Raw genomic sequence first — 24727 nt, 5'->3', positions numbered from 1 at the left:
TCACTGTGCTGTGTTCCATCATACGAGTGTGCACCCACTCCCCGGTTCTGTTTGATGGGCTTTGGAGATTTTCTCTTTGCTGCTACTGTTGCTGCTGTGGACTGTCTTCTCTGTGTCTTTTTGTGAACATCCAGCTTCATTTCTGTTAAGTTTATACCTAAGAGTGGAATTGTGTCAGAAGGGGTACATAATGTTTGGTTTTAGTAGATAACTGCCAAATAATTTTTAAAGGTTTTTATACCAACTTATATCCCACCATTAATATATGAAAGTGCCAGTTCTAGTTGCATCAGGTCCTTGCCAATAGCTGGTATTACCTATTTTTTCATCATAGACCATTCTGATGGGGCATCGTGGTATCAAAGAATGATTGTAGTTTCCGTGTCTCCAATGATTAATGAAGTCAAGCATTTGGATATCTTCTCTTTTCACATGTTCTCTTTTGTTATATTTAAAGCATCTTTTCAGACTTCTGCTTTGAGTTTGGCAGAGAGAAAATGTCCATTAACTTTTCTCTCTTAAATGTGTCTGAAGATAGCAGGAAAATTAACAACATAGAAATAGGCAGGAGCAGTCCAGGAAGCAAAGAAGGCAATGAGTTAGAGAAGATGGAAGGAGAAAGGATTTCTCATTTGTGTAGCTGAACTTGCAGGTAAACTTTGAATAATAGCTGGATAATAAAAGTGTCATTACATGTAAACTTTCAAGGTAGACAACATCTCTGGGAGGGTCACAGAGTAAAGCTAGATGATAGCGTGTTTGTGAAGATGGGCAAAAGCAGACCAGGTAGTCAAGGAAATGTGATAGCCTCTGTGGAGGAGGACAATGAAAATAGTCATGCATGTAGATGATTAACACATTCCCTTCTGGAAGTTTATTCTGTTCGTACTGCTTTGCATACTGTAGGCGGCTGGCATAAGATAGGCACTGTAACATCACTGGTAAAGCAGAAGATGAGGAAAACTACCAGTCCATTAAGAGGAAACTGTGGACATAAATTGTAGAATAATCGCACAGTGGAGTGCTGTACAGTGGAGCTGGAGTTGTTACAAAGAATAAAATAGATTTATTTGTGCTGAATTTTTCCCAAGATAGATTGTGAGATGAAAAAGGCAATATTCAGAATAGCATTCATGCTGTTTATGTTTGAAAAACAACACAAACGCACTTGCATATGACCAGAATAACTGCACAGCAGAATGGGTGAGACAGGTTGCCCATGGCCTGGAGAGGGGGAGAGGGAGGGAGACCCCCCTTCCGTTTTCCTTTCAGGTAATGTCGTCCGGGACCCTGCGTTCCTGCCTCTCGGGTTGTGAGTTACGAATGCAGTCAAAGCCCGTTGTGCGCTCTGCCTGGCTGGGTCTCCCGCTCCCATCCCGGCCTTGCCTCGTCCCCTCAGGGTGAACCTGATTTTGGGGTTTGTCACTCTCACACCCATCTTTGCAACACAGAAAAGCAAATGGACACACAGACTGTGGCCCGGCCTTACTGTAACAGGGTGTGATCCAGCAGTGGTGATGAAGGAGGGTCATTTGCACGTGTCACTGTGGATAAATCTCAGAAACCTCTGGTTGAATAACCCCGCTTTTTGAACCTGTACTTTGTGCACATTGAAAATGGATGAGTCCTTCAGGATCCAGGGATTTAGACTGTGTTTGATTTTGATAAAATGTCAGCCTGTTACGTGTTTGTCTTTTTCCTTGTCTTTGCTGATTTGTGTTGCAAATGTAGTTTTACAGGATGCTGTGGTTTTTTTAATGTTATGAGGCATGTACCCTGCAGATTAAAGATTTTGTGGTGACTAACACTTTTGAGGAGGTGTGGGAAAATAAATACTTTTCACCTCTAATAGTTTATGTGGCAGTTTTTGATGATTTGCAGTGTCAGGGCAGACCCTTCCTCTGGATTATCGGTGTACACTCATTGCCGCTGCTTTTTGTGGTTTGATTGCAGATTGCCCTCTTGGACTCCCCCACAGCCTTAAGTATGGAGGAGAAACTTCAGCAGAACGAAGCCAGAGTAAGTGACACCTTAACTTGTTTTTTTTTTTTTTTTTTTTTAATCGTGAGTTTCATTATTTTAAGTGGATTCTTTTTTAGTATTGTGTTGGCCAGTAAGTTTGTTCAGGTTTTTCCACAAGCTGTTACAGGAAAAACCCAAACAAACTTTTTGGCCAGCCCAGGACTTGCTGTCTGAGACTCAGTTTCTCTCTTCATGACAGTTAACACTCCCGTCCGAGCTTTAAAGACGCACACTCGTTGACTTCCGGTGTATCTCCTGTGTCCTCTGTGACTTAATAGATGGGTTTGTCTGGTAGTCAAGGGTTGAATGCAGCTGAGACTGGGCCGTTGCAGCCGAGACTGGGCCATTGCGCGAGGCGGTGAGGCTGGTGGACCTTCAGGAGAGGGAGGCTGTGTTCACATGCTGGTCCCCACAGCCTCACCGTGGGGTGTTTTGGTCATCCTTTTACTTACTAGTGGGAATTGCAGCACTTAGGGAATCACCGAATACTCTGGGAAGGTGCTTAGCTGCTCTTAAGCAAAGTGGGATTTGCGGTTGGAAGAGAGTGTGTCCTGGGCTGAAGCCAGTATTATGTGCTGGTGCTTTCTGAAAACTAGTTTCATGGATGACCTGCTTCTATACTGTCTTTTTTTTTTTTCTTTTTAAAAGAAAAAGACCTTCTGTGAAAAGAGAAACAGGTATTAATAATGTTTTCAGAGTGGATTTTGTTCACTGTGCCAAATGTTTGAAGCAGATTGAGAAAGAAAGTAGGATTCTGTTGGTAAAGCTCTTTCAAGAATACACAATATTGAAGATATAAAAATCACAGTGTAGTTAGGAACTTGTTGACACCTCCTGGATAATTATGCTGATTAATTTGCTGATAGTAGCATTAGTGAAAACATTAGTTTCTTAATCCCTATTTTTCTCTTGACATTTTATTTTTTGGTACTTCAGATTTTAATTTTGAGGACTTTGATGTGTCCGGATTGTGTGTGTTCATCGCTCAGTCGTATCCAGCTCTTTGTTATCCTATGGACTATCTTAGCCTGCTGACTCCTCTGTCCATGAAATTCTCCAGGCAAGGATGCTTTCTTCAGGGCCATTCTTTCTTCAGGGCGTCTTCCTGACCATTCTTTCTTCAGGGCATTTTATTGACCTAGGGATTGAACCCAGGTCTCCTGCATTGCAGGCAGAGTCTTTACCATCTGAGCCACGAGGAAAACCCTTGATATGTGTGGATATAGTCTTAAATTATTTCTTACTGATAGTTTTCAGGAATACCTAGCAAGTTAATAGAAACCAATAAACATTAAAAATTTTTTTTTAAACATTTTAATTTGAATCGTGATACATGTGGGGACAGACATGACTCTTGTTAATAGCATTTTCTAAATTTTCATCTCTTCTTTTGCTGACCTCTTAAAATTATTTGCCATCCACTTGGCTCTAAATTTTATCACCTGGTCACATTGTGAGAGGTGCTATCAGACTTTGCATTTTTTTCCTGAATTTTAAAAAGGAGGATTATTTGGTTTAAATTCAGTGGTAAAAGAAACCCAAGGCATACTTACAGTTCTTCAAAAGCTGGAATTATTTGATTGAATTGGAAAAGGATTAATTGGCTTACGTTTCTTCAGGGAGAACTTATCTGTTGGTGAAATCCCAAAGCATAATTTGTTAAATACTTGGTGTTTCTCAGATAAATTGCCAGTGAGAACCTGTTAACTGATTATTATAAATTAGTAAATTCATCACCCCAGTCTCTTCTACGTCTGTAGGGAGAGAAGGTGTAGGAATATTCCCTCTCTGAAAGCTTTTCCATCACAAAAAGCCCTGTGACCCATGGGGCTGGCGTCACTTGAGTGATGAAAGGAAAGCCTGTGTGTGTGGCTGGCCCAGGGGGGTGGGCAGGACAGCCTTGCCTAACTAGTACTAGTGAGCTAAAAAAGAAAGTAGAGAGGCTCAGTCCTGTTTCTTCTCTTACTAAGAAGAGGATAGATTTGACATTAATAACTAGGTAAAGAAGATGTGTGTGTGCTCCTCCGTCCGTGGGGATTCTCTAGGCAAGAATACTGGAGTGGGTTGCCATGTCCTCCTCAAGGGGATCTTCCCAACCCAGGGCTCAAACCCAGGTCTCCCACACTGCAGGCAGATTCTTTACAGTCTGAGCCACCCGGGAAGCCCAAGAATACTGGAGTGGGTAGCCTATCCCTTCTCCAGGGGATCTTCCCAACCCAGGAATTGAACTGGGGTCTCCTGCATTGCAGGCATATTCTTTACCAGCTGAGCTACCGGGGAAGCCCAGTTAAAGAAGATGTGTTTTTAAAGCCTTTTATTTTGTATTGGGGTATAGCTGATTAACAGTGTTGTGGTCGTTTCAGGGGAACAGCAAAGGGGCTCGGCCGTACGTGTACATGCATCCATCCTCCCCCAGACCCCCGCCCAGCCAGGCTGCCTCATAACATCGAGCAGAGTCCCCTGTGCTGTGCATTAGGTCCTCTGGTTGTCCATTTTAAACCCAGCAGTGTGCACATGTCCTTCCCAAGTTCCCTAACTGTCCGCCCTCCTCTCCCGCCCCCGCTGGCAATCCTAAGTTCATTCTCCTTCTCTAAGTCTATTTCTGTTTCGTAAGTAAGTTTATCTGTCTCATTTTAAGGAAGATATTTTATTTAAAAAAAAAAAAACGCTACCTTAGAACTCCTGTAGTTAATTGCGGTAAGTGTTCAGTCGCTCAGCCATGTCCAACTTAGCGACCCCAAGGACAGCAGCCCACCAGGCTCCTCTCTCCATGGGATCCTCCAGCCAGGAATGCTGGGGTGGGTTGCCATTTCCTTCTCCAGGGTGTTTGTGGTAAATTGAGGAGTAAAATGTCTAGCCATTGAATGAACAAGGTGAGTGAGAGGTGTTTCGGTTTTGCTCTCGGATAAAGTACCACTCAGCCTTTCTTGAAGCTTTCTGACTCACGTCCGTTTATGATACTTAATGGCCTGTGGAAAGTATCTTCCTCTTAGCATTGAGCACGTAATCCAGTGTATTCTGTGCTTCCACTTTGACCTGGTTGAAAAGGGTAACTTACTGGTAGGGAGACCAGTCAGGTGGCCTGGGGTGGCGTCTGCTGCTGGGTGGGGAGGTGGCAGGAACACTGAAGGACAGAAGCGAAGGGGCTTCGGGAGGGTGTGCGCCCCGCACGCCCCTCAGCCCCGCGGAGGTCACTTTCTCTTAATCTGAAGTATATTGCTTTTGACAGAATTTTCCATTCTTTTTTTCTACCTCTCAATCAGGTATCACTTTACTTCTTAATGAATCACTCACTCAGGTCATTTAAAAAGTTGTGTGGAACTAGCAGAGTATTTTCATTAACTGAGAAGCTATTTCCAACTGTGCTGTGTTCAACAGTGGGGGTTATTTTCTCCCTTAAGTTACTGCAGACTGGAAAGAAGCTGATTATTATCAAAAAGATATTTTTACCTTTACTAAGAGTCAATTAAAGAGCCACCTTAAAAAAAAAAAAGATAAAATGAGATTTAGAAACCCTATTAATTAGCTACAAAAGCAGATTATCTCCTAAAAGAAAATGGTTTCCAAGGTGATTTAATCATCACATCTAATTAGAAAGTAAAGTAAATCACCATTTCTTAGGACCTAAAGTATAATCAGGAAAAATTAACCCATGTAATGGCATGATGGCATCTTTGAACTTGTAATTTTGGTTAATATCCAAGGAAGCAGCTTTTATTTAAGTACACCTTGAAAAAGACTGCTGTAAAGCTCTACGCAACTTGACAAATTTTTTTCTATTCTTTCCTTTGCCGTAATGTAGGTTGTAGGGTGAGATCAGCTTGTTTGATTTATATTTGGTGATGGTACTTTGAGGCATTGCTATCTAATTTAAAAAAGTATAGTACGTTCTTTTATAATCTATAAAAGTTTGAAAGCTTTCTAAAAGAAAATCACAGTAATTTTTTTTATAGAGCAATGACATATGTATGTTTTTTTCTTTTAGGTTCAAGAATTGACCAAGGAATGGACAAATAAGTGGAACGAAACCCAAAATATTTTGAAAGTAAGGACTGTAAAAAGGTGTCATAATCTTACTGTGCTTGCTTAAGTAGGTAAACTCTTTTCTTTCTCCATCAAATATGGCAGTTGTGTGCTTCGCTTAAGGTAAGGTCAGTGGAACTGGGTAGTGACTTTTGGGAGGTTGGGACTCTGGTTTGATTTTAAAGAAACAAAAAAGGGAACTATTAGTCATTAAAGCTGTGTGTTTAGAGATGATGCTCATACTTAAGGCATTCACTCTCACTTGTGGAGTTTTTTCCATTTTTGGCTCAACAGATGTTAAATTCCATTTAATATTCAAGAGCTCCCACTTTGTCTTTCTGCCTTTTGTTAAACCCAATATAAAAGCAATATGTTTAAAAAAAATGTAAGATGGATAGCCAGTGGGAGTTTGATGTGTGATGCAAGGCCCCCAGAGCTGGTGCTCTGTGACAGCCTGGAGGCATGGGGTGGAAAGGGAGGTAGGAACGGGGTTCAAGAGGGAGGGGACACGTGGATGCCTATGGCCGGTTCATGTTGACGGTGATGCATGGCAAAAACCATCACAATAGTGTAAAGTAGTTTTCTTCCAGTTAAAAAAATGAATTACAAAAAAAAAAACCACTTCCCTTGGCAATACTGCAGAGTAGGTGTGTAGCATGCTAGACTTAAGAAGTTTCTCAACTAGTAATTTCCTTCTGGAATTTTTTTCTCCTGTGTGTCTTAAAGGCTAGGCAGTGATGGGCTGCATTTTTGGCAAGATTCATGGTGAAAAGATGTCAGTAATAGCTTCCATGTTTCATACTTTATGCTTCACAATACACATTTCTTTGTGGTCCCATTTTTTTGCCGAGTTGGTAGGAAACTTGTGTCATCTGTGGAGGATCAGCCACGTCAGGTTTGAGGTTCAGCCTGGAATTTCACACTTTGATAGCATCTGTCTGTCCTTACACATGAGAGAAGGCGATTCAGAGATGATTACTCAATCCTGGGTTTTTTTAAGATCTGTGGAGGTAAAACTTGCCCAGAGGACTGAGGCCTCCCTTGAATATTGGTAGGATGATGAGGTTTAGCTGTGTGTCTTTGCAGAACCCTGACTTGGATGGCCTTCACGTGAGGAGGGTGACCTTCGCACAGGGTTGAAGGGGGGACTTTTGAAGGCCTGCAATAACCAGTGAGTTACTCGCTCTGAGAGTGGGGTCAGCATCGTCTTATGTGAAGCTTCCTTGTACCACATAGGCAGCCTGGCCTGCTCTGGGGGACACAACGCTTATTTCTCACAAGCAGAGTTGAGCTGCAGTCCTCAGTGGCCGTGGGTCGTGGTGGTCCCAGAGACATTCTTTCCAGCTGTGAAAAGGGATGCAGTAAGTGAGGCTTCTGCATCCAGACTTTCTTGTCTTTCCTCCCGATGATGATGATAGCGTCATGTTATTTTAAGGTACTTTCTCAGTGTTTGTTTTGTCGAGAGGTTTTCGTGCAGGAAAACTGAGCAAAGACTTCAGTTGCATTTCTGAAGAGTTGGGTGGGAGTAAGCACGGGCAGAGATGAGACTGTTCATCATCGTCTCTGTCGCGCCCACTTGGAGGTGTTGGGGTCACAGCCCCAGTGTTAAGAAGCCTGATTGTTGGACCGTTCATAGCATGATGTATACTTTCCTCAGCAAATTTGCCTGAGAGAGGACTAAAGTTTGCTGCACATAAGGAAAAGAGAAATCAAGTCATTTGCTATTTGCAAAGCCGTTGGTATATAATGTGCCTCATAGCATAGGCAGCAGTGCGGCGGTGAATGCAAAGATGCCAGCCCCCCCTTTCTGCGGGGTCTGCCCTCGTCACTGTGCTGGGGTTTATAACAGCCCTGCAGAGCTGTCCACACTGAGACTCACCATGGTGAACCCCTGAACCTTATCTAACGCTTTTTTCCCCGAATGTTATTGTGGACCCTGAAGCTAAATAAATCCTCTTCCAGTTCCAACTCTGTTTTTCATAAATCTTACTATTTTTATTTTTTATTAACTTTTAAGATGAGAAGACTAGCGAGGTGTTATGTGCTCAGTGTTGAAAGTTATGAGAAGGGCTCACGATGTTTCAGATTTTTCCCTTCTTTTGACCCGGCAAGCCCTTTTTAGATCTCTCTGCTGGTGTCTGTGTTTTAAACCCGTAGTTGCTTTCTGCTCACGTTTGGTGTTTTAAGAGCTGTCTTCATCTCTTATTGGAAGACAGTGCCTGAGGGCTGAGGTGAAGAAAAGGGCTACTTAGATACTTTTGAAAACATTCTTTGGAAACTGATGGGGAAAGAGATTGCTTTGCGATGAATTCGTGTCTTTTCAGTTTGTGATTCTTCCTGGTATTTTTGCTGCCCGACTGTTCCTTCATCAGCTCTTGTTCCAGTCATGCTACAGAGAATCCACTCCAGTCCAGTGGCTTAAAATAGCATGCATTGTCCCTCATGCCTGTGCATATTGGCTGCTTGGCTGGTCTGGTTGGGCTTGGAGCCAGGCTGCGGGTGGGTTCCAGGCCTGTCTGTCACTCTCTGGGACTGGCTGGTTGTCCTAGGCATGATCCGTGGTTATGGCCAATGTAGAAGCAGGCACACTTGGTCTTGCAAGCACATTTCAAGCGTCTGCTCATATCATGATGGAAGCAAGTCTGAACAGAAAGTCAAGGAGGGAGAAGTGTATTTCACCCACGGGGCCGTGGCAAGGGTATAAAGGTGTAATCTTGCTTTGATATCAGTGGTTTAATTGACGTGTGCCCCTGTTAAAATACAAATCTTCAATTCTGGGACCTTGTTTTTCCACTGCATTTGCTTGTTCCTAGCGATGAGCCCAGTGAGGCAGTAGATTCCCAGGATCATCTTCACCATAGTGCTGGTCGTTGACTCTGCCAACTTGTCAGTGTTGTCCCTTCCAAGCCCTGAATCCTGAACATCCAAGGAGAGACCTTTGGAGAGAAGACTGAGTGTGAGATAGTCTGGGGGACTGAAGGGCGATACGGGATGCTTCAGTGCCTCTTGGCATACTAGGAGCCAGCTTTGTGGCCTTTTCTTTCCCGAGCTCTCAGATGCTCAGAAACCAAGGAGTGACTTTGTCCCCTTCTTTGTGATCTGGTCTGGGGCTTTCCTTGCTGGGGATGAGTGAAGAGTCAAGAGTCAGGCGTGTTGAGTGGGGTGAAGAGGGGTGAAAGGTGCTCTGATGAGATGCTGGGTGTTTGCAGCTGGGCTGGTGACGCCATGGTGATAATTGCACGATCCTGGGGCTTGGACCTTCCAGCTGTATCTCAGGCTTTAGTTCTCTTCCTGAGTTACTCGTGGGTTGTGTCATTTATCCTTAGCTTGAAAGTCAGGGTGGATGGCAACCTCTTCCTTGTATCTAAGGTCATGAGGCAAGAGGTGATAAAGTGCTCGGGATTATGATGCAAGTAGCTGATGACAGTGTGAAGTGTGTTGACCTTGAAGAGACATTTCTTAGGTGGGCAGTAATGCAGGCTTTATCATCCTCTACAGTTCACACTGTTTATCCGTTCTTTTGCCTGTTAATGTACCTTCCTCATTTTCATTAATCTTTATTTCTAGAAATTAAAGTTTAGACTCCCTTGCTGGTCCTCAGAGGCGCTGAGCTCCTTCCCAGTTCCATAGTTCCATCTGCCTTTAGCTCCTGGTCTCCCCCTACCCTGCGCCCACCTGGCCAGATGCCTTGTGGGTCCCTGTCCTCACTGGGTGTTGGGTTCTAGGGGTCTCCCGGCCTGTGCCTGCGCTGCTCTGTCATCTCAGGTCCTCCCCTTCCCATGCCCCTCAGAACCCACCATGAAGCTCTTTCTGATCCCTCTTCTGTCCCACTTTTCAGGTGGAATGATTTTGTTTTCCCCTGGCGTTTGTAAGGGCTTTTGGTTCTGCCTTGTTCCCAACATTCATCATCATTGGAGTTTGGTGATCCTTGTTTTTTCTTCCTCTAGTAGGAGCAGGACCTGGGCTCGGACTGTGTCTTGATCATTCTGTGTATCAGCTCCTAGAAACTCAACTGTTTCTCACAGAGCAGGCATATGGTGAAAAGTTACTGGTAGTAGTATCAAGGAACTAAAACAAAATCTTTATATTGGTTTGCTGGGACTATCATAACAGAACATCACAGACTTGAGGCCTAAGCAGCAGACATTTATTTGCTTGCAGTCCTGGAGGCTAGAAGACCGAAATCAAGGTCTCGCTGGAGCTGGCTTGTCCTGAAGCCTCCCCCTCTCCTTGGCTTATGAGCACTGCCTGCCCTCTGGGTCCCATGTGGCCTCTCTGTGTGCCTGCGGCCCTGGGCACCCTCTGCGGCCTAATCTCCTTTTCTTATAAAGACATTGGTCAGATTGGACTAGGGCTTAGCCTCATGGCTTCTTTTATAACATAATTATCTCTTTAAAGGCTATATCTCCGAAATCAACCACATCCTGAGTTACTGGGGCTTAGAGGTTCAGCATTTGAACTTCGGGGAGGCACATTTCAGCTCGTAACAACCACGACCCGCACACACCTGGTGAGCTGGCGGGGAAGGTAATGCGAGGTGGCATGCAGGCAGCAGTCCTTGGCTGGAGCTCCTGCCTGTGCATTCCATCCTGTTTTCCTCATTACCATCTGAAAGGCTCATGTACGACTGTGTTCTTCATCCTCAGAAGGAATGTGGCCACGTTCCTGTTGACTACGGTCTGGTTCGTCCCTGGGGTCGGTTAGGTTTTGCTGCTCCGTGTGTGGTTCCTGGGCCAGCAGCATCAGTGTCGTCCGCGCACTGGTTGGAAGTGCAGGCTCCGAAGTCGGAACCTGTGTATTAATAAGATGCCCGGCTGATGGGTCTGCCCCTCCAGGTCTGTGTATTGGACCTGAAAAGCAGGGAAGGAAAGGTGGGGCCATCCTGGGCTCTCTTGCCCTCAGTCCGGGTTTTCCCTTCTCCTGCTCTGGCCTGTATCGTGGGGAGCTACCGAGTGGGCTGCCCTGTGCCGGGTGGGATTTGCTGTGAGGGGTTGGAGGGAGGAACCAGAGCGCTCTCATGCCGTTTCCTTGAAGAATCCCTGGCGCGGTACCGCCTGGCGATACAGCCCTGACTTCCAGGGTCTCCTCCTCACCTGCCCGTCCTCCCGGGGCACTGCTGGTTTCCTGGCCTCGTCAGCCCGTGGGTGGCCTCACCGGCTCCACCGGCTGCCGGCTCTCCCATCAGCAGGGTAGCCAGCTCCCTGTCTTAGAGCCCCCGGGCTGTGAACACCTGGCGTTTCTGTCTGACGCGGGGCACTGCCAGCTGCTCAGAGGCCTTGGCCGCCCCAGTGGGTTTTTCATTCTGACTGAATTTGTCTCTAGCTGCTGTAACTGTTGGCTCTTGGAACTTAATGTGATGAATTGGCTTCTGCCAGGCCTGGGGTCGGTGCATTCCAGGGCCTTCATGTCTGCCCGCTTTCCGTGGCTTCCACGTGGCATTGGCTGCTGTGTATTTGGGATGGTTTATAAAGTGACTACTTCATATCCTGCCTGTGTCCCTTCTGGCCTGGCTTTGTACGTCTTACTGCTGATGAATTTTTTCAAGTCACGCAGAATCCCTCCATCCATTGACCCCTCACCCGCACGCCCTCTCCCCGCAACCCCACCCAGTATGCACCTTTTTTGGTTTGTCTGCTCTCAATGCATTTTCATTTCTCTGTTCTAGTGTCTTCTAAATGATTAAAACGAAACTTTCAGAGGTAGTTTTTTTATCTGACTTTATTATCTGACTTCCAAATAACGTGCTGAGCCCCGCGCTCCAGAATAAGTCGCAGCCAGCGTGGGCCGCTCAGGTGGCTGGCCTGGCAGAAGGGCCCGCGGCTCTGTCTGTGCAGGTCTGTCCAGGGCCGGGCTGCAGTGTGGATGCTCACAGCCCAGATGCTCACAGCCCGGACAGTGTGTTCTGTCGACTCCCCCAGCAGGGGTTATTCTTCCCAGTTCTCAACAAACAGGGTCTCTTCCTTACTGCAGACATATCCTTGGATTATTCTAGTGCGTGACCGGCTTCTGTGTTTTCACGGCCCTGCAAGGGCAATCTGACTGGTTTGGTATGGGGTAGGTGGGGGAAGCAGGTTGCTCACAGGCAGAGGCTGTCCCTGCAGAGACTTGTCCTTGAAAAGTGAGCGATTTGTTGAATTAAAGTGTTTCTTTCTTTTTTTTTTCACCAGGCATTGTTTGGAGTTTTTTCTTACGATAGATAATGTTGAATTGAATTGGAGGGTGGTGCATATTTGAATCTACATGATGATGCGATCCTAACGCACATGATTTCAGCTTAAGTTGTGCCAGTGTCCTGAGATTCCGTCTCTGGGCCGCAGAAGAGGCAGGGGACTGCAAGCCTGTGGCAGGAGCCTGAAACACATTGATGGAGAAACTTTTTTGTTTTTTTTGGTTCTTTCAGAATGTTTTGACTAATAAGAAATAGAGTAAAATGAAATTGGAATCCTTGACTGGCTTTAGATTTTCTGAGTTCGAATTTCATGGAGAGGCATACTTTAAGCCAACTTATTTCCATTTTATGATAGAATCCATCAGCTGAACTTTTGTCTCTAGAAGATTACAGAAACCTATCAAAGAATTTTTTCCTGCTGTCTGCGGTTTTCCATTTCACGGAGGAGACGTGTGTTGGGGAGGGTAATGGATTTGGTGGGAGCGCAGATACCTGGAGCTGATGCTCGGCAGGCTTGACGCCAGGCAGGTCACGGACCTCTGAATTCCTGCCGCGCAGGGCCCTGGATATTCTGGTTTCTAGATAACCTACAGACAAACCAGTTGGAGAGGTGACATCTTCTGTGGCCGGTGTCTCCATTTGTATCAGTTAAACTTGACCTCTTCTTGGTATGAGAATTGAACCTGGGGTAGCTCTAGGATAGAATTCTGTTTACAGGCATTGATTTTGCTCAGCTTTCGGATGAAAGAGGAGACAACTCTTTCAGCCATGCGTCACCCTCCTTATTAGCAACCATCTGGGGATTTGATGGTTCAAAATTCTGACCTTAGACAGGCGCACGTACTGTTTCCAACTTTGTGAGAGAAATTATTTGTCTCCCTGCTTCAGTGTGCAGACTAATGTGAATGAGTCTGTGTCTGGACAAAAGTTAACTGTCGGTACCCCTGGTGCAAAGCCCTTTGTCTTTCTGTAGTGCATTCACACAGACTGCCCTGCTGGCTGGTTCTCAGTCTGACGCAAGAGGAAAAAGACGTTACTGCCCTTTATATATTCATGGTATGTGGTTGTTAGTTTGTCGACTTCTCTGGTTGTTAATTTCCATCAGACTCTGTGTTCTCCCCTTTCTAAAGTTCTGCTCTTACACTTGTTTTTTAATATAAAAGGTGAAGTAATAAAGTTCATTGTGCTCTGAAACTGGGATTTGATAATTAATAGGGGAGATGACTCTTGGTGCCTTAGCATTGGAGGCTGACTGAGAATGTGGCAGAGTCAGAGGCTCAGCTAGCTGTTCCCAAGACCAGTTCTGATGCTGTCAACGATGCCAAGGCTACCTTATTTTCTGCGGCAGTTTTCATCTTGAAGGAGCTGCTCATAAATAAAGGTATTGCAAGTGTATGTTGGTTCTTACTTTTGAGTAACGTTTCTCGGAACGGAAGGCTCAGAAATAAGTCAAATGTGCCCTGTTAAACATTGGAACCACCTGATAAATTATTTTGAATACATAGGGGATTTTCCTTCTGATGTTTTGCAGTGAGGCATGTACGCTGACGGGCTCTTACTGCCTATTTATAGCTGCAGTCAGGGAGGAAAAGATTGCCTTGGTCATATGGAAGTAATGGTTTATGTGCATCTGAACTCTCTGGAGGTGCTACACGGTAGGAACTTGGTTTTGTTGGCAGGAAAGCTTAAACAGTGACCATTTCACGGTACAATCAGTTTATTGTTCATGTCACCCAGAAACACACTTAACTCACCTTGGAGGAGTCCTCAGAGTCGTGGGTTTGCAGAGGAGTGGGGAGGTGGAGAGACCCTAGGAGCGAGGAGGTGGTCCTCCTCCTGCCTGGCCTGATGCCTTGTGTCTCTGCACATGCTGACCTTGGTCCCTTTGGCCCTTCCGTGTCTCAGTCTCTCTGTAAGATGCAGACAGTCATGGTACCTGTCTATAAGGTGAGTCCAACACATAGTCAGCATCGTAAGCATTACAGTAATGTTAGCCAGTTTTTCCTTTTTTTTTCTTATTGCGGTATTATTGACATCTAACATTGTATTAATTTCAAGTGTACAACATAACAGTTCAATATTTGTGTGTTTTGCGAAGTGATCACCACAGTAAATATAGTTAACATTCTTCAGCATAATTACTTTTTTTGTTTTCATGTAGTGAGAACCTTTAAGATCTGCTCTCTTAGCAACTTTCAAACATGCAAGAAGTTTTATTAACTTTTATTAACTTTATTAATGAGTCCCCAGGACTCATTCATCTTATAGCTGAAATTCTGTACCTTTTGACCACGTTCATTTATTCCACTTCACATTACCACCCTGTGTAAAAAAGTGTGAAAGTCGCTCAGTCATGTTTGACTCTGCAACCCCATGGACTGTAGCCCGCCAGGCTCCTGTGTCCATGAAATTCTCCAGGCAAGAATACTGGAGTGGGTTGCCATGTCCTCATCCAAGGGATCTTCCCAACCCAGGGTTTGAACCCAGGTCTCCTGCACTGGAGGCAGATTCTTTACTGTCTGAGCCTCTACTGGCAGCCACCAAACCACCAATCTGTGAGCTCAGGGTTTTTTTTTTTCCTTTCAGATTTCACATATAGTTGACCATTTTTTTTTGTTTTATTTTCTCCAAATCCATCCTTTCATATGTAAAACTGGCTTGACAATAATATATGTCTTCTCATTGGCCAGAAGAACCAGAAGTGATGTATGTGCAAACTTTTAAAAAGTATAGTTTTATGCAGCTACAATGGGGCATTACTTACAAGGCATTTTATTATGCAGTGTTTTATGTTTGTTTGTTAATTTCAAATAACAGAAAACCCAGTTCCAGACTGGCTTGTGAGGCAGAAGAGTAGTGGTCAGGTGGTGGGGTGGGGTTTAGGCATGGGTTGATGGGGGCACCGGCTCTGCTTCTCTGGGACTTGGTTATGCCTTTTTGGGGTAAGGCCTTCATCTTTAGGCTCTCAGAATGGCCGGGTGAGAGCAGCAATGATGGCTTTCTGTTTCCCCACCACACCATCTAAATTCAGAGTCTGGGTTCAGAGTCTCCAGCCAAGTTCTGAGCTTTGCGCTGCTTGAATGATGTGCTTGTGAACCAATCCCTGTGCTGACTGGCTTAGGCCCGGATTATCTCTGCCAGTCACTCTGATAAAGAGAATGGGTTACGTGGGTTGGTCGGGGTGAACCTGGGCCCACCTCTGAGCTGGGGTGAGATGCTGTGCACTGTTGGGGCGGTGGGTGCAGGTGGATCCTGGTGACGCCCTCTGTGTTTTAATGGAGACGCAGAGCCTGGTCACTTACATTGTGAAGTATACGTTGTGAAATATGCTCAGGGCAAAGAGAAGATGTAATGCAGTGGAAATATTCTTTTATTTCTTGAAAAGTGAAAGTGTTGGTCGCTCATTCGTGTTTGATTCTCTGTGACCCAGTGAACTGTAGCCTGCCATGCTTCTCTGTCTGTGGAATTCTCAAGGCAAGAGTATTGGAGTGAGTAGCCATCCCCTTCTCCAGGGGATCTTCCTCACCCAGGGATTTGAACTGTCTGAACTTCAGAGAAAATATTTTCAGTCACTTCCTTGCTGACTCAGAAGCCCTGTGTCCAGCCGGGATGCTGTGTGAAAGGCCCTTGGGTATCTGCACCCTCGTGGGAACATTCCATGCAGAAGTCAGTCTCCTCTGGTGTTAGAATTGAAGGGTGGCACACAGTGAATTCCATGTGTTTATGCATATTTCCCTTCCTTTTCTAGGGTGATTATGTGACTTAAAAAGAACTCTAAATGAGCGCCTGTTCTCTTCTTCGGCTTTACGCATGTGGTTTTAAATTTGGCTTCATTTCCCATCGACCCCTTTAACTTGACGTATCCCAGCCCAGCCTGCCTAGCAACCGTTGCTATGAGCGGCGAGTTGGTACTGCCCTCCATCTGGAGCGCAATGGCAGGTTTTAGGAGATTATTGTTCCTTAGCATCTGGGCTGATTTGGCCTTTGCATCATTTAAGGATGACCACTGTTTCTCCAAACTCCAGGCGCTAGAGTTCCAAGTCTCTTAGCAGAAGTGGTGGTTTCAGAAAGTATATATCTGTAAGACAGGATCATTAGCCATGGGCAGATACTGAAAAACAAATATGGACCTAGGTTGTGAGTGAATATTTATTACCAGGATATTCTGATATGTGCAAGGGGTTATAGATTTGCACTCTTTTGTAATACTTCATATTAATAACATTGGCTTTACCAGCTAAGAACAGCCTTCCTGAGAAGTCGTCTGAGTGTCATACATGAGAGGAGTGATTTCCTAACAGCTGTGATTTCTCCCTGGAAGACTCCAGCAACATGAACATCACCAAAGATGCTCATTTTCTTCTAGACCCAATCTACTCTGTATCATTGTATTCTACTTAGGCTTTCCTGTCCTTGCTATTAAAGTAAAAATTATACTGGCATTTCCAGGAGATTAAGGGACTGAAATGAAACCACAGAACTTGCTATGATGCTGTTTCAGTCACCAAGTCCAGTTTCTTATCCAAAGCAACATAAGTACCAGTTATTCTGCACTTCATACCAGTTGATTTTCCATAGGGAAGTGTTTTCAGCTCAGAATCTCTTGGGGGCCTTTTTAAAAGACCATTTTCTGGGGCTCTGCAGTGTCATGGATCGAGAGTTGTGGGGGATGATACCCCTAAATCTCTTTTTTTAAACAGTAGCCTGGAGCCTCACAGGAGTTGGGACCCACAGGCCTACAAAGCACATCGTGATATGTTTATCATATGGGCGAAGGCTCCCAGAAGAAAGTGGCCCATGTAACTTCTTGCAGAGTTTTATAGTCCCCAAATTGCACACACATGCGTGTTTGGAGACATCGGGTGATGGTATTTGAAAAGACATTTCAACTGAGTAGATTATTTGTCATTAAATAAGGTGGTCTGTTCACAGGACCTTTTAAAAAACCTCACATAGGCATTTGAGTTTATTTTTCAAATTGAGATTCAACATACACAAAGTTGTACATTTGAAATGTGCGCCTTGGTGAACTTATAAAAAAGCGCATGTCTGAAGTGTCCAGCTCGTGAATTGTCATCTGTGTGTAGCCTCCCTCTAACCCACACCCAGGTCAAGATGCAGACTGTTCCTGCTCCCCAGGGGTTCGCTCCTGTCCTCATCTCCCAGAGGTGTTCAGACAACGCTTAGGTGGAGGCGTGTTGGCCGTCCTGAGCTTCCTGCAGCGTATTCTGTGTTTGTTTCTGTCTTCTTTCATGCAGGCTGTCGTCTTTAAGATGCACCCATGCTTTGTTGAGCAGTAGTTTCTACTTTATTATGCGACTGTACTGCACTCTTTATTCATTCTCCTGTTGGTTAGCTCCATTTGGGTTGTTATCTCCAGTGTTCTGGTTACTATGAATAGTGCTTCTAGGAGCGTATGGGAACATGTTTTGTTGGGTGTGTACATTCAGCGGGCCCCCTCTTTTCTGGCTTCCAAACCTGCGAAGAATTTGGCTCTGCATACGTCTTGCCAGTATTGATGATCAGAGTGCCCCCAATCCAAAGGTCCCTTATCTCTGTACAGGTGACTCTCAGCTGGTCTGGGCCACAGAGCAGAGGACCCCCTGCCCCAGTGGGTTAGGTCTGGGCCCGGCAGGAGCATCTCCCCGCCCCGGATCCACCAGCCACAGATGTTTGCCTTTAGTCAGTGTGGGTTCCTCATGTAATTTTTGTTTTTTTTCTGTTGTCACCTGTATATAGTCGAACTGGGTGGGTAACACAAATTGTAATTTCTGTCGATTTTTAGAATGATAATTTTGAAGGTCTTCAGTGAGTTGAATACATTCTTTGTGGATTTTTCTTTTTCCCTGCAAGTCCTCTTTTCTCACAGCTAGATGATATTTGATGATTTGTTTTCTATAAAGCTATAATATTATGGTATGTCTGGTTTTCTTTTGCTCAACTCTGAGGTCCAGAAGTTAGAGACATGTTTAAATTGTTTTCGTACTCTCTTAAATTGCCTTGCACTTAAATTAATAACGGTAATATTAATAGGGATAACAGTGGATAATATTTACTGCACTCTTACTGTGTGCCAGGCATTGTTCTAAGCCAGTACTGTTTAATAGAAATGTAATGGAAGCCACATATGGGAGTTTAAATTTTCTAATACACATTTAAAAAGAAACAGCTAAAATTAATTTTAACAGTACATCTTATTTAACCCATTATATAAAAAACTTACCACTTGACATATAATCAATATAAAAATTATTAATGAGGAATATAATTTTTAAAATAAGTCTTTGACATGACGTAAATTTGCAGTACCTTTGCATTTGCAGTACCTCTCAACTCAGTGTGAAATTTACATTGGATGCACTTGATCTGTATTTTGATTTTATGAAATTACAGTTGAAAAATAGATTCTTATTGCAAACTGTGTTCCAAACATATTTAAGTTTTCTAGTCGCTCAGCTGAGCATAGTTTAAAGTTTAAACCAGTGAGTCGTTAGCTGCATCTCAAATGTTTGATAGCCACATAGATGCACAACTTTAAGTATTGTTTGTGTTAATTTGTTCTGCTCTGCTCAGCAATGTTGTGCAAAGTGGAAGAGTATTTATTTTCTCACTTTGCAGACAAGGAAACTGAGGCCCAGAGGGTACTCAGTTAAGGAAGGAATAGATGAGGTTGGAATTTGAACCCTGTCTCGTAGTTGGCTCATGACCCCATTCTGCTGTCTAGTTCTTAATTGTTCCAAACTGACCTTTTTATTCCCCTGTTCTAGTTTATTGGCTTTTTTTGTGTGTGTGTCTTTCTCTGACCTTTGTCTTTTTTGCTTTTTTGTGTTTTAAAGATTGATGGAAAAAAGTTGTCTGAAAAAGGGATACTTTATTGGCTGTGAATTTGGTTATTCATCGGTGTTTTAAAAACCAACACAGGTGATGGCCACTGTTTCAGCACCATCTGCTCTGTTATCTCCATAAATGTCAAGACAAGATTTGCTTTCTCTGAAATAATGGCTCAGGTTTCCTTTTGTGTTTTGTAATGCTCTTTCTTTAATCAAGACTCTGAAGTTTTTTATTTCTACCACTGTTGGGCATAGTCATTTCTTCCGCCTTGGCTCTTTTCTAGTCTTTTTCTATAAAACAATCATGGTTATTTCTCTGGGTATCATTTTTTTTTCCTGATGTGTTATTTGCATTTGTTCTTGTGTTAATGACTTCTCTGAGCATCTTTCAGATACTTCTTTGAACTATATTCAACCAGCTGGGTGTTCTTGTCTACCTTTGTAGGTAATAGTTTTACTTTATATGAGACTTGCTTTTATACAAGTGTTCTATTGCTCTTCACTGCAGTGGTGGTTTGTTTATAAAACAGAGATCTGAAATGTGCTCTTTGCAAGGAAAAGTAGTCCAGATGTGCAGAGTGTTGTCTTTTTAAGTGCTGCGTAGGAGGAAGGGCAGTGTAGGGGTTCAGTGGAAGTCTTGCTGTATTTCACTCACAGTCAGTGTGCTGTGTCCCAGTTCCTGCAAGACTGTCTTCTCCTCCCCTCTCTCTGAGGTCCCCTTCTGTTTGTGGATATTGTGTGCACCGGTCACCTTTCACTGCTTATCTCATTTGAATGAAATGGACAACAGCTGTGTCCTTTTTTGAGTTCTTACCCATTCAGGGTGGTTGCACAACTCATTCTTTTGAAATATCTTGACCATTTTATAATTAGTTGTCTTAATTGAGGTGACCCAGCTTTTACACTTGGATTTATCCCTAACTAGTTGTCTGACTTTGAGCAAATTATTCTGTCTGTGTCTGTCTCTGTCTCAGTTTTTTTGTCAGTCATGACCAGGTGGGTGGTGAGGTGAGCTCTCAGGATTCCTTCTGTTTGAGAAGGATGTGGGTTCTTTCTCAGGAGGCTGCATGGAATTATCCCTGTGGGTCACCTGTCTTGGGTATGGGACCCTTCCCCGTTTCTCTGTCTTCAGGGGTCCCTGATGGTTTCATTTCGGCCCACTTGCTGTGGGAATTTTTGTTTTGGACCACCCTTCCTTTGTGAATGCACCCTGGGAGCGGTTCTCAGTCGGGCATTTATGTGTCACATATGTATGCACAATGCACAAATGCGAGTGTCCTGCCTGATGGGTTTGCACAGAATGAAGGCACCCATATAGCCTGTGTCTGCGTGAAGAAGCAGAACGTTCTCAGCCCCGGGTGTCCCGGCCATGCCCCCTTCTAGGCATCACTCCCCTCAAGAAAGATGTCTGGCTTGATTTGCAAGAAGAGTGTTGAAACATGTATATTGCCACGTGTAAAATAGATGACCAGAGCAAGTTCGGTGCATGAAGCAGGACACCCAAAGCCGGTGTTCTGGGACAATCCAGAGGGGAGGGATAGGGTGGGGAGGGAGGTGGGAGCAGGCTTCAGGAATGGGGGGGGGACACATGTGGACCTGTGGCCGATTCATGTTGAGGTATGGCAGAAACCATCACCGTATTGTAAAGTAATTATCCTCCAATTAAAATTAATTAAAAAAATAAAAACATAGTTTGGTTTATCCTGCTTTTAAACTTTGTATGTAAGGAACCATACAGGACATAGTTTTCTTTTCCTTTTTTTCTTTTTGATAACTGGCTTTATTTGCTCTGCATTATGTTTGTGAGAGCCATCTCTTTTTTGCAACGTTGCGTTTATTTTCATTGTTGTATAATATTACATAATGTGTAATGTGGCTGTATCACAGATTATTCATTATACTCTTTGAATTTGGGTTGTTTCCTGGATTGGGCTGTTAGAAATAGTGCCGCCGTGAACCTTCTTGTCCGTGCTGTGAACGAATGTACATGTTTCTCTTGGGTGTCTGCCTAGGAGAGTTGCTGGGTTGTAGAGCAAGTGTCTGCTCCTCTTTAGTAGGGAGTGAAAATAGTTTTCCAAAGTTGTTGTACCGTTCACACTCCCACCTGCCATGTGAGAGAGCCGGTTGTTTCACCTCCTCCCCAACATTTGCTCTTTTCTATCTTTTGAGTTTTGGGGGCCATTTTCAGTAGCGTGCAGTGGTATCACATGGTGGTTCTGTTTTGAATTTCCTGATGATGGTATCACTTACCATCATTTTTAATTAGCTTCATTTCTCAAATGCCCTTGCCTGAGACCTTGGCATCAAGTGCGCTGTCCTAGCGTTTCCTGCCCTCCATTGCGGGCACTGCTGCAGCCTTCTCCAGCGCCCGTCACCTTGGTTGTCCATAAACTAGCTCTTCATCGCCCCCCGCAGTCCTGGAGAGCTGTCACTCATTCAGACAGCAGCCCGTCACAGGTGCCCATTGAGGGGAGCTCCCTCCTGAGATCCTTGGGGGATACCAGTGCAGTGAGCTGGAACCGACCCAAATCTTGCCGGGGGATGGGGGGGGTCTTCCAGATGCAACTCACCTCATTTCCTCATTTCCTGTCTTTGTGGAGTTTGACTGCCCTTCCTTCTGGTCTCCCCACCCCTACAGGTCATTTATCAGCTCTTCTAAGATAGAACTGTTGCTTTTAGCTAGGTCAGCGTTCTTTCTGCAAAGTTAGAGTAGTAAACATAATTGTAGTCGGAAACTCCAGACAGATTTTAAATCTTTTAAATCACTTACATCCTCATTCTCATCTTAGCCTTTTCAGTAAACATTCCCTGTACACTAAGGAAAGACCTCAGTTTTTCTGGTGGCAAAACTTCACTTGACCAGAATGTTTGTGAATATCCTGGTTTAGTGACAAAGCCCACTTGAGTTATGTGAATTATGAAAATCTTAACTAACAGGATTCAGCACTCCTATGGTTTAGAGCATACAAGGTCTTAGCGAATGCTCAGTCTTTTTGGGTCTCTGGGTTCTGGTGTGCAGAAGGTTTTGTTTGAGCCCTCCAAGCGTCTCTGGCGGGTATGGGGTTTGATTCTAGACGAGATTTCGCCCCTCCTACCATCTTGCTGGGGCTTCTCCTTTGCCCTTGGATGTGGGGTATCTTTTTTGGTGGATCCAACATTCTCCTCTCGATGGTTGTTCAGCAGCGAGTTGTAATTTTGAATTTCTCGCAGGAGGAGATGAGCAAACGTCCTTCTTCTCTGCTATCTTGTCACTCCAGAAAACAGCAAATGTTGGGGAGGAGGAGTGCGTGCAGTTTAATATGTCTTTGATCAAGCTCAAGTTGTTGTCATTTAGTTGCTAACTTGTGTCTGACTCTTTGCCACTCCATGGACTGTAGCCATCCAGGCTCTCTGTCATGGGATTCTCCAGGCAAGAATACTGAAGTGGGTTGCTATTTCCCTCTCCGGGGAATCTTCCCAATCCCGGTATGGAGCCCATGTCTCCTGCATTGGCAAGTGCAGTCCTTACCGCTGAGCTGTCCGGGAGATAGCTTTATATACTCCGCAGTGATTTCACTTCAAATCTCCGTTGTTGAGTCTTTGTCCTGAATTTCTCAGAGTGCTGTGTCATTGCCTGTGATTTAGCTGATTTTAAAAAATGCTCCTAGATTGTAAAGATCATCTTGTTCATAAAGCACAGAGCATAGCACAAACAACCCAAGAAGGAATTTAGGTGAAACTCTTCCCTCATCTCACAAAATAAAAACTTTTTGTTTTAGTGAGGAAGTTGAAGCCACGAGAAATTAAATGAGTTGGTTTTGATACTCTATAGAGTTAGAAGCAGGGCTAGACTGGGTTTTTTCCTCCTAATCCAGTGCTCCTTAATTATATCTTACTTATCTTTTTAAATGATTTCCAAATGCCTAGATTCTTAATTCCAAAGTGGTGCTTTACTTTGATAAAGAGACTATGGCTGGCCCACATCTTTTAGAATAATTTTAATATGTAAAATCTGGAGACAAGCTTTAGCCCATGGCATATTTAAATCAGCAAGCCATCCTATAATGGGCTTCATCTGCATTTAAATTATTCTTCTTCAGAGATTTTTGAAGTTGGTTTTGAATAAATGGCTTGTATTATATTATTGTTATATTAAGCCAGAGTGCTTTTTGGTTAATTTTAAGAGGAGTCTTTTAATGTCTGCAAAATCTCCTAACTTCCCAGTCTGCTGTTGGTAAATAAACTTATGTTTGCATTTAAAACGAAAAATTGGAGAACAGAGTGATTTCTTCCCCTCAAACAATTGTATCTTCTCAATGGGTTAATCTTATGAGATTCTTTAAATTGGGGGCTAGAAGACAATTGAAAATCAGCAATTCCAGTTATGGAAAAAGCGATATATTTTTGAATTATACGTACTCTGATTTTATAGTAGGCGGTTATCGTTATAATAATTGGAAGGAATACTGTGCTCCACAGTGTATTTCAGTTTCTCAGCACTAGATGTCGCTAGAGATAGGAAGAACCAGCTCTCCTCCCGTCTTTAATTCCAGGGTCTTTGGTAGTGAAAGGACTTGGCTGGTGTTGCTAAGTGGACTGGCGCCTATTTACTGGTTTCTGGATAGAGTCTGAGCGAGGTAAATTGTGAAGAGTTTAGTAGAAGGAACGTCTTTTTGCAGCCTCCTTTGGAATTGATGCTGAAAGATGTAAATATGAACCCTCACATATTTGGAGGTTATTTTCTTAATTTTTAAAATAGTTTTTTCAAAGTTGCCTCAAATCACTGGATACTATCTTACAGGTAAAAGATATTTTTTTAATCTGGGTAGTAGGTAGTCATTTTGACTAGCTTGCAGTAGAAAGCTTTATTTGTCATTTATTTGTATTTATTTGTTTGTTTGCTTATATTTGCCCCTTAAAAGACTTTTCTTCTTTTACCTCACATTTGCCTCATTTTCAGCTCTTAGTTTTCCTTTTTCAGTTAGTTAATCTTTTTCAACTCCGGAAGTTCTTAAGAGAATTACAATGTGGAACCCCTTCCCTCTTTCTCACCAATTTATGTCTGACCGTATTTACTTCAGCAAAGTAACCTTGACTCCCGGGATGGTGGCTGCAGCTTTCTCCTCTTTGGTTTCTCCTGCTTTGTGAAGCCAAGGAGTTTGATAGAGAATCAGAGTGAATTTTCTCCCAGCTTGTTCGCCTTTGTTGTAGGAACAGGAGGAAGGAGACAGCCATCCATGGAGACTGAGAGTAAGGTAAGGACTTGAACCTTCGAGTCCAGTTGCCTGGAGTCCAGTCTCAGCCTCGCCAGTGGCTGGCTCTGTGACCTTGGGTGACTTACTTAACTTCTCGGTGCCTCAGATTGCTCATCTGTGCAAGAGAGGTAACGGCGCCTGTCTCCTCAGGCTGTTGTGAGGATTCAGCGAGTTGCTTGTGAAGGTGGGCCTCTCTGGTGGCTCAGTGATAAAGAACCCACCTGCAGTGCGGGGAACGCAGGTTTGATCCCTGCTTTGGGAAGATCCTCTGGAGGAGGAAATGGCAACCCACTCCAGTATTCTTGACGGGAGAAGCCTGTGGACAGAGGAGCCTGATGAGCTACGGTCCATGGGGGTCGCAAAGAGTTGACTAAATGATGGAGCACTTGGGAAGGCCTTGAAAGTGGGGCCTGGCAATGATGTCTTAGGGCTTGTTAGGCAAAGAGCTT

At 44.0% G+C, this 24727-nt stretch overlaps 1 protein-coding gene across 14 annotated transcripts in view; it reads left to right on the top strand.

The window, feature by feature from the left end:
* KIF16B (kinesin family member 16B) overlaps window positions 1-24727 on the top strand; it is a 279760-nt gene that overhangs the window by 67346 nt on the left and 187687 nt on the right. For all 14 annotated transcript variants that reach the window (XR_009689993.1, XR_009689992.1, XM_061125978.1 and 11 more), the window contains exons 11-12: window positions 1954-2019; window positions 6008-6067. Coding sequence is in view for 12 of the 14 variants with exons in the window: in XM_061125978.1 (XP_060981961.1) it covers window positions 1954-2019; window positions 6008-6067 (126 nt within the window). In the remaining 2 variants the exon portion in view is untranslated. The remainder of the gene's footprint in view (window positions 1-1953; window positions 2020-6007; window positions 6068-24727) is intronic.

The sequence above is a fragment of the Dama dama genome, chromosome 23, assembly GCF_033118175.1.
Source record: "Dama dama isolate Ldn47 chromosome 23, ASM3311817v1, whole genome shotgun sequence".
NCBI lineage: Eukaryota > Metazoa > Chordata > Mammalia > Artiodactyla > Cervidae > Dama > Dama dama.
This window is presented reverse-complemented; position numbering and strand designations above follow the sequence as displayed.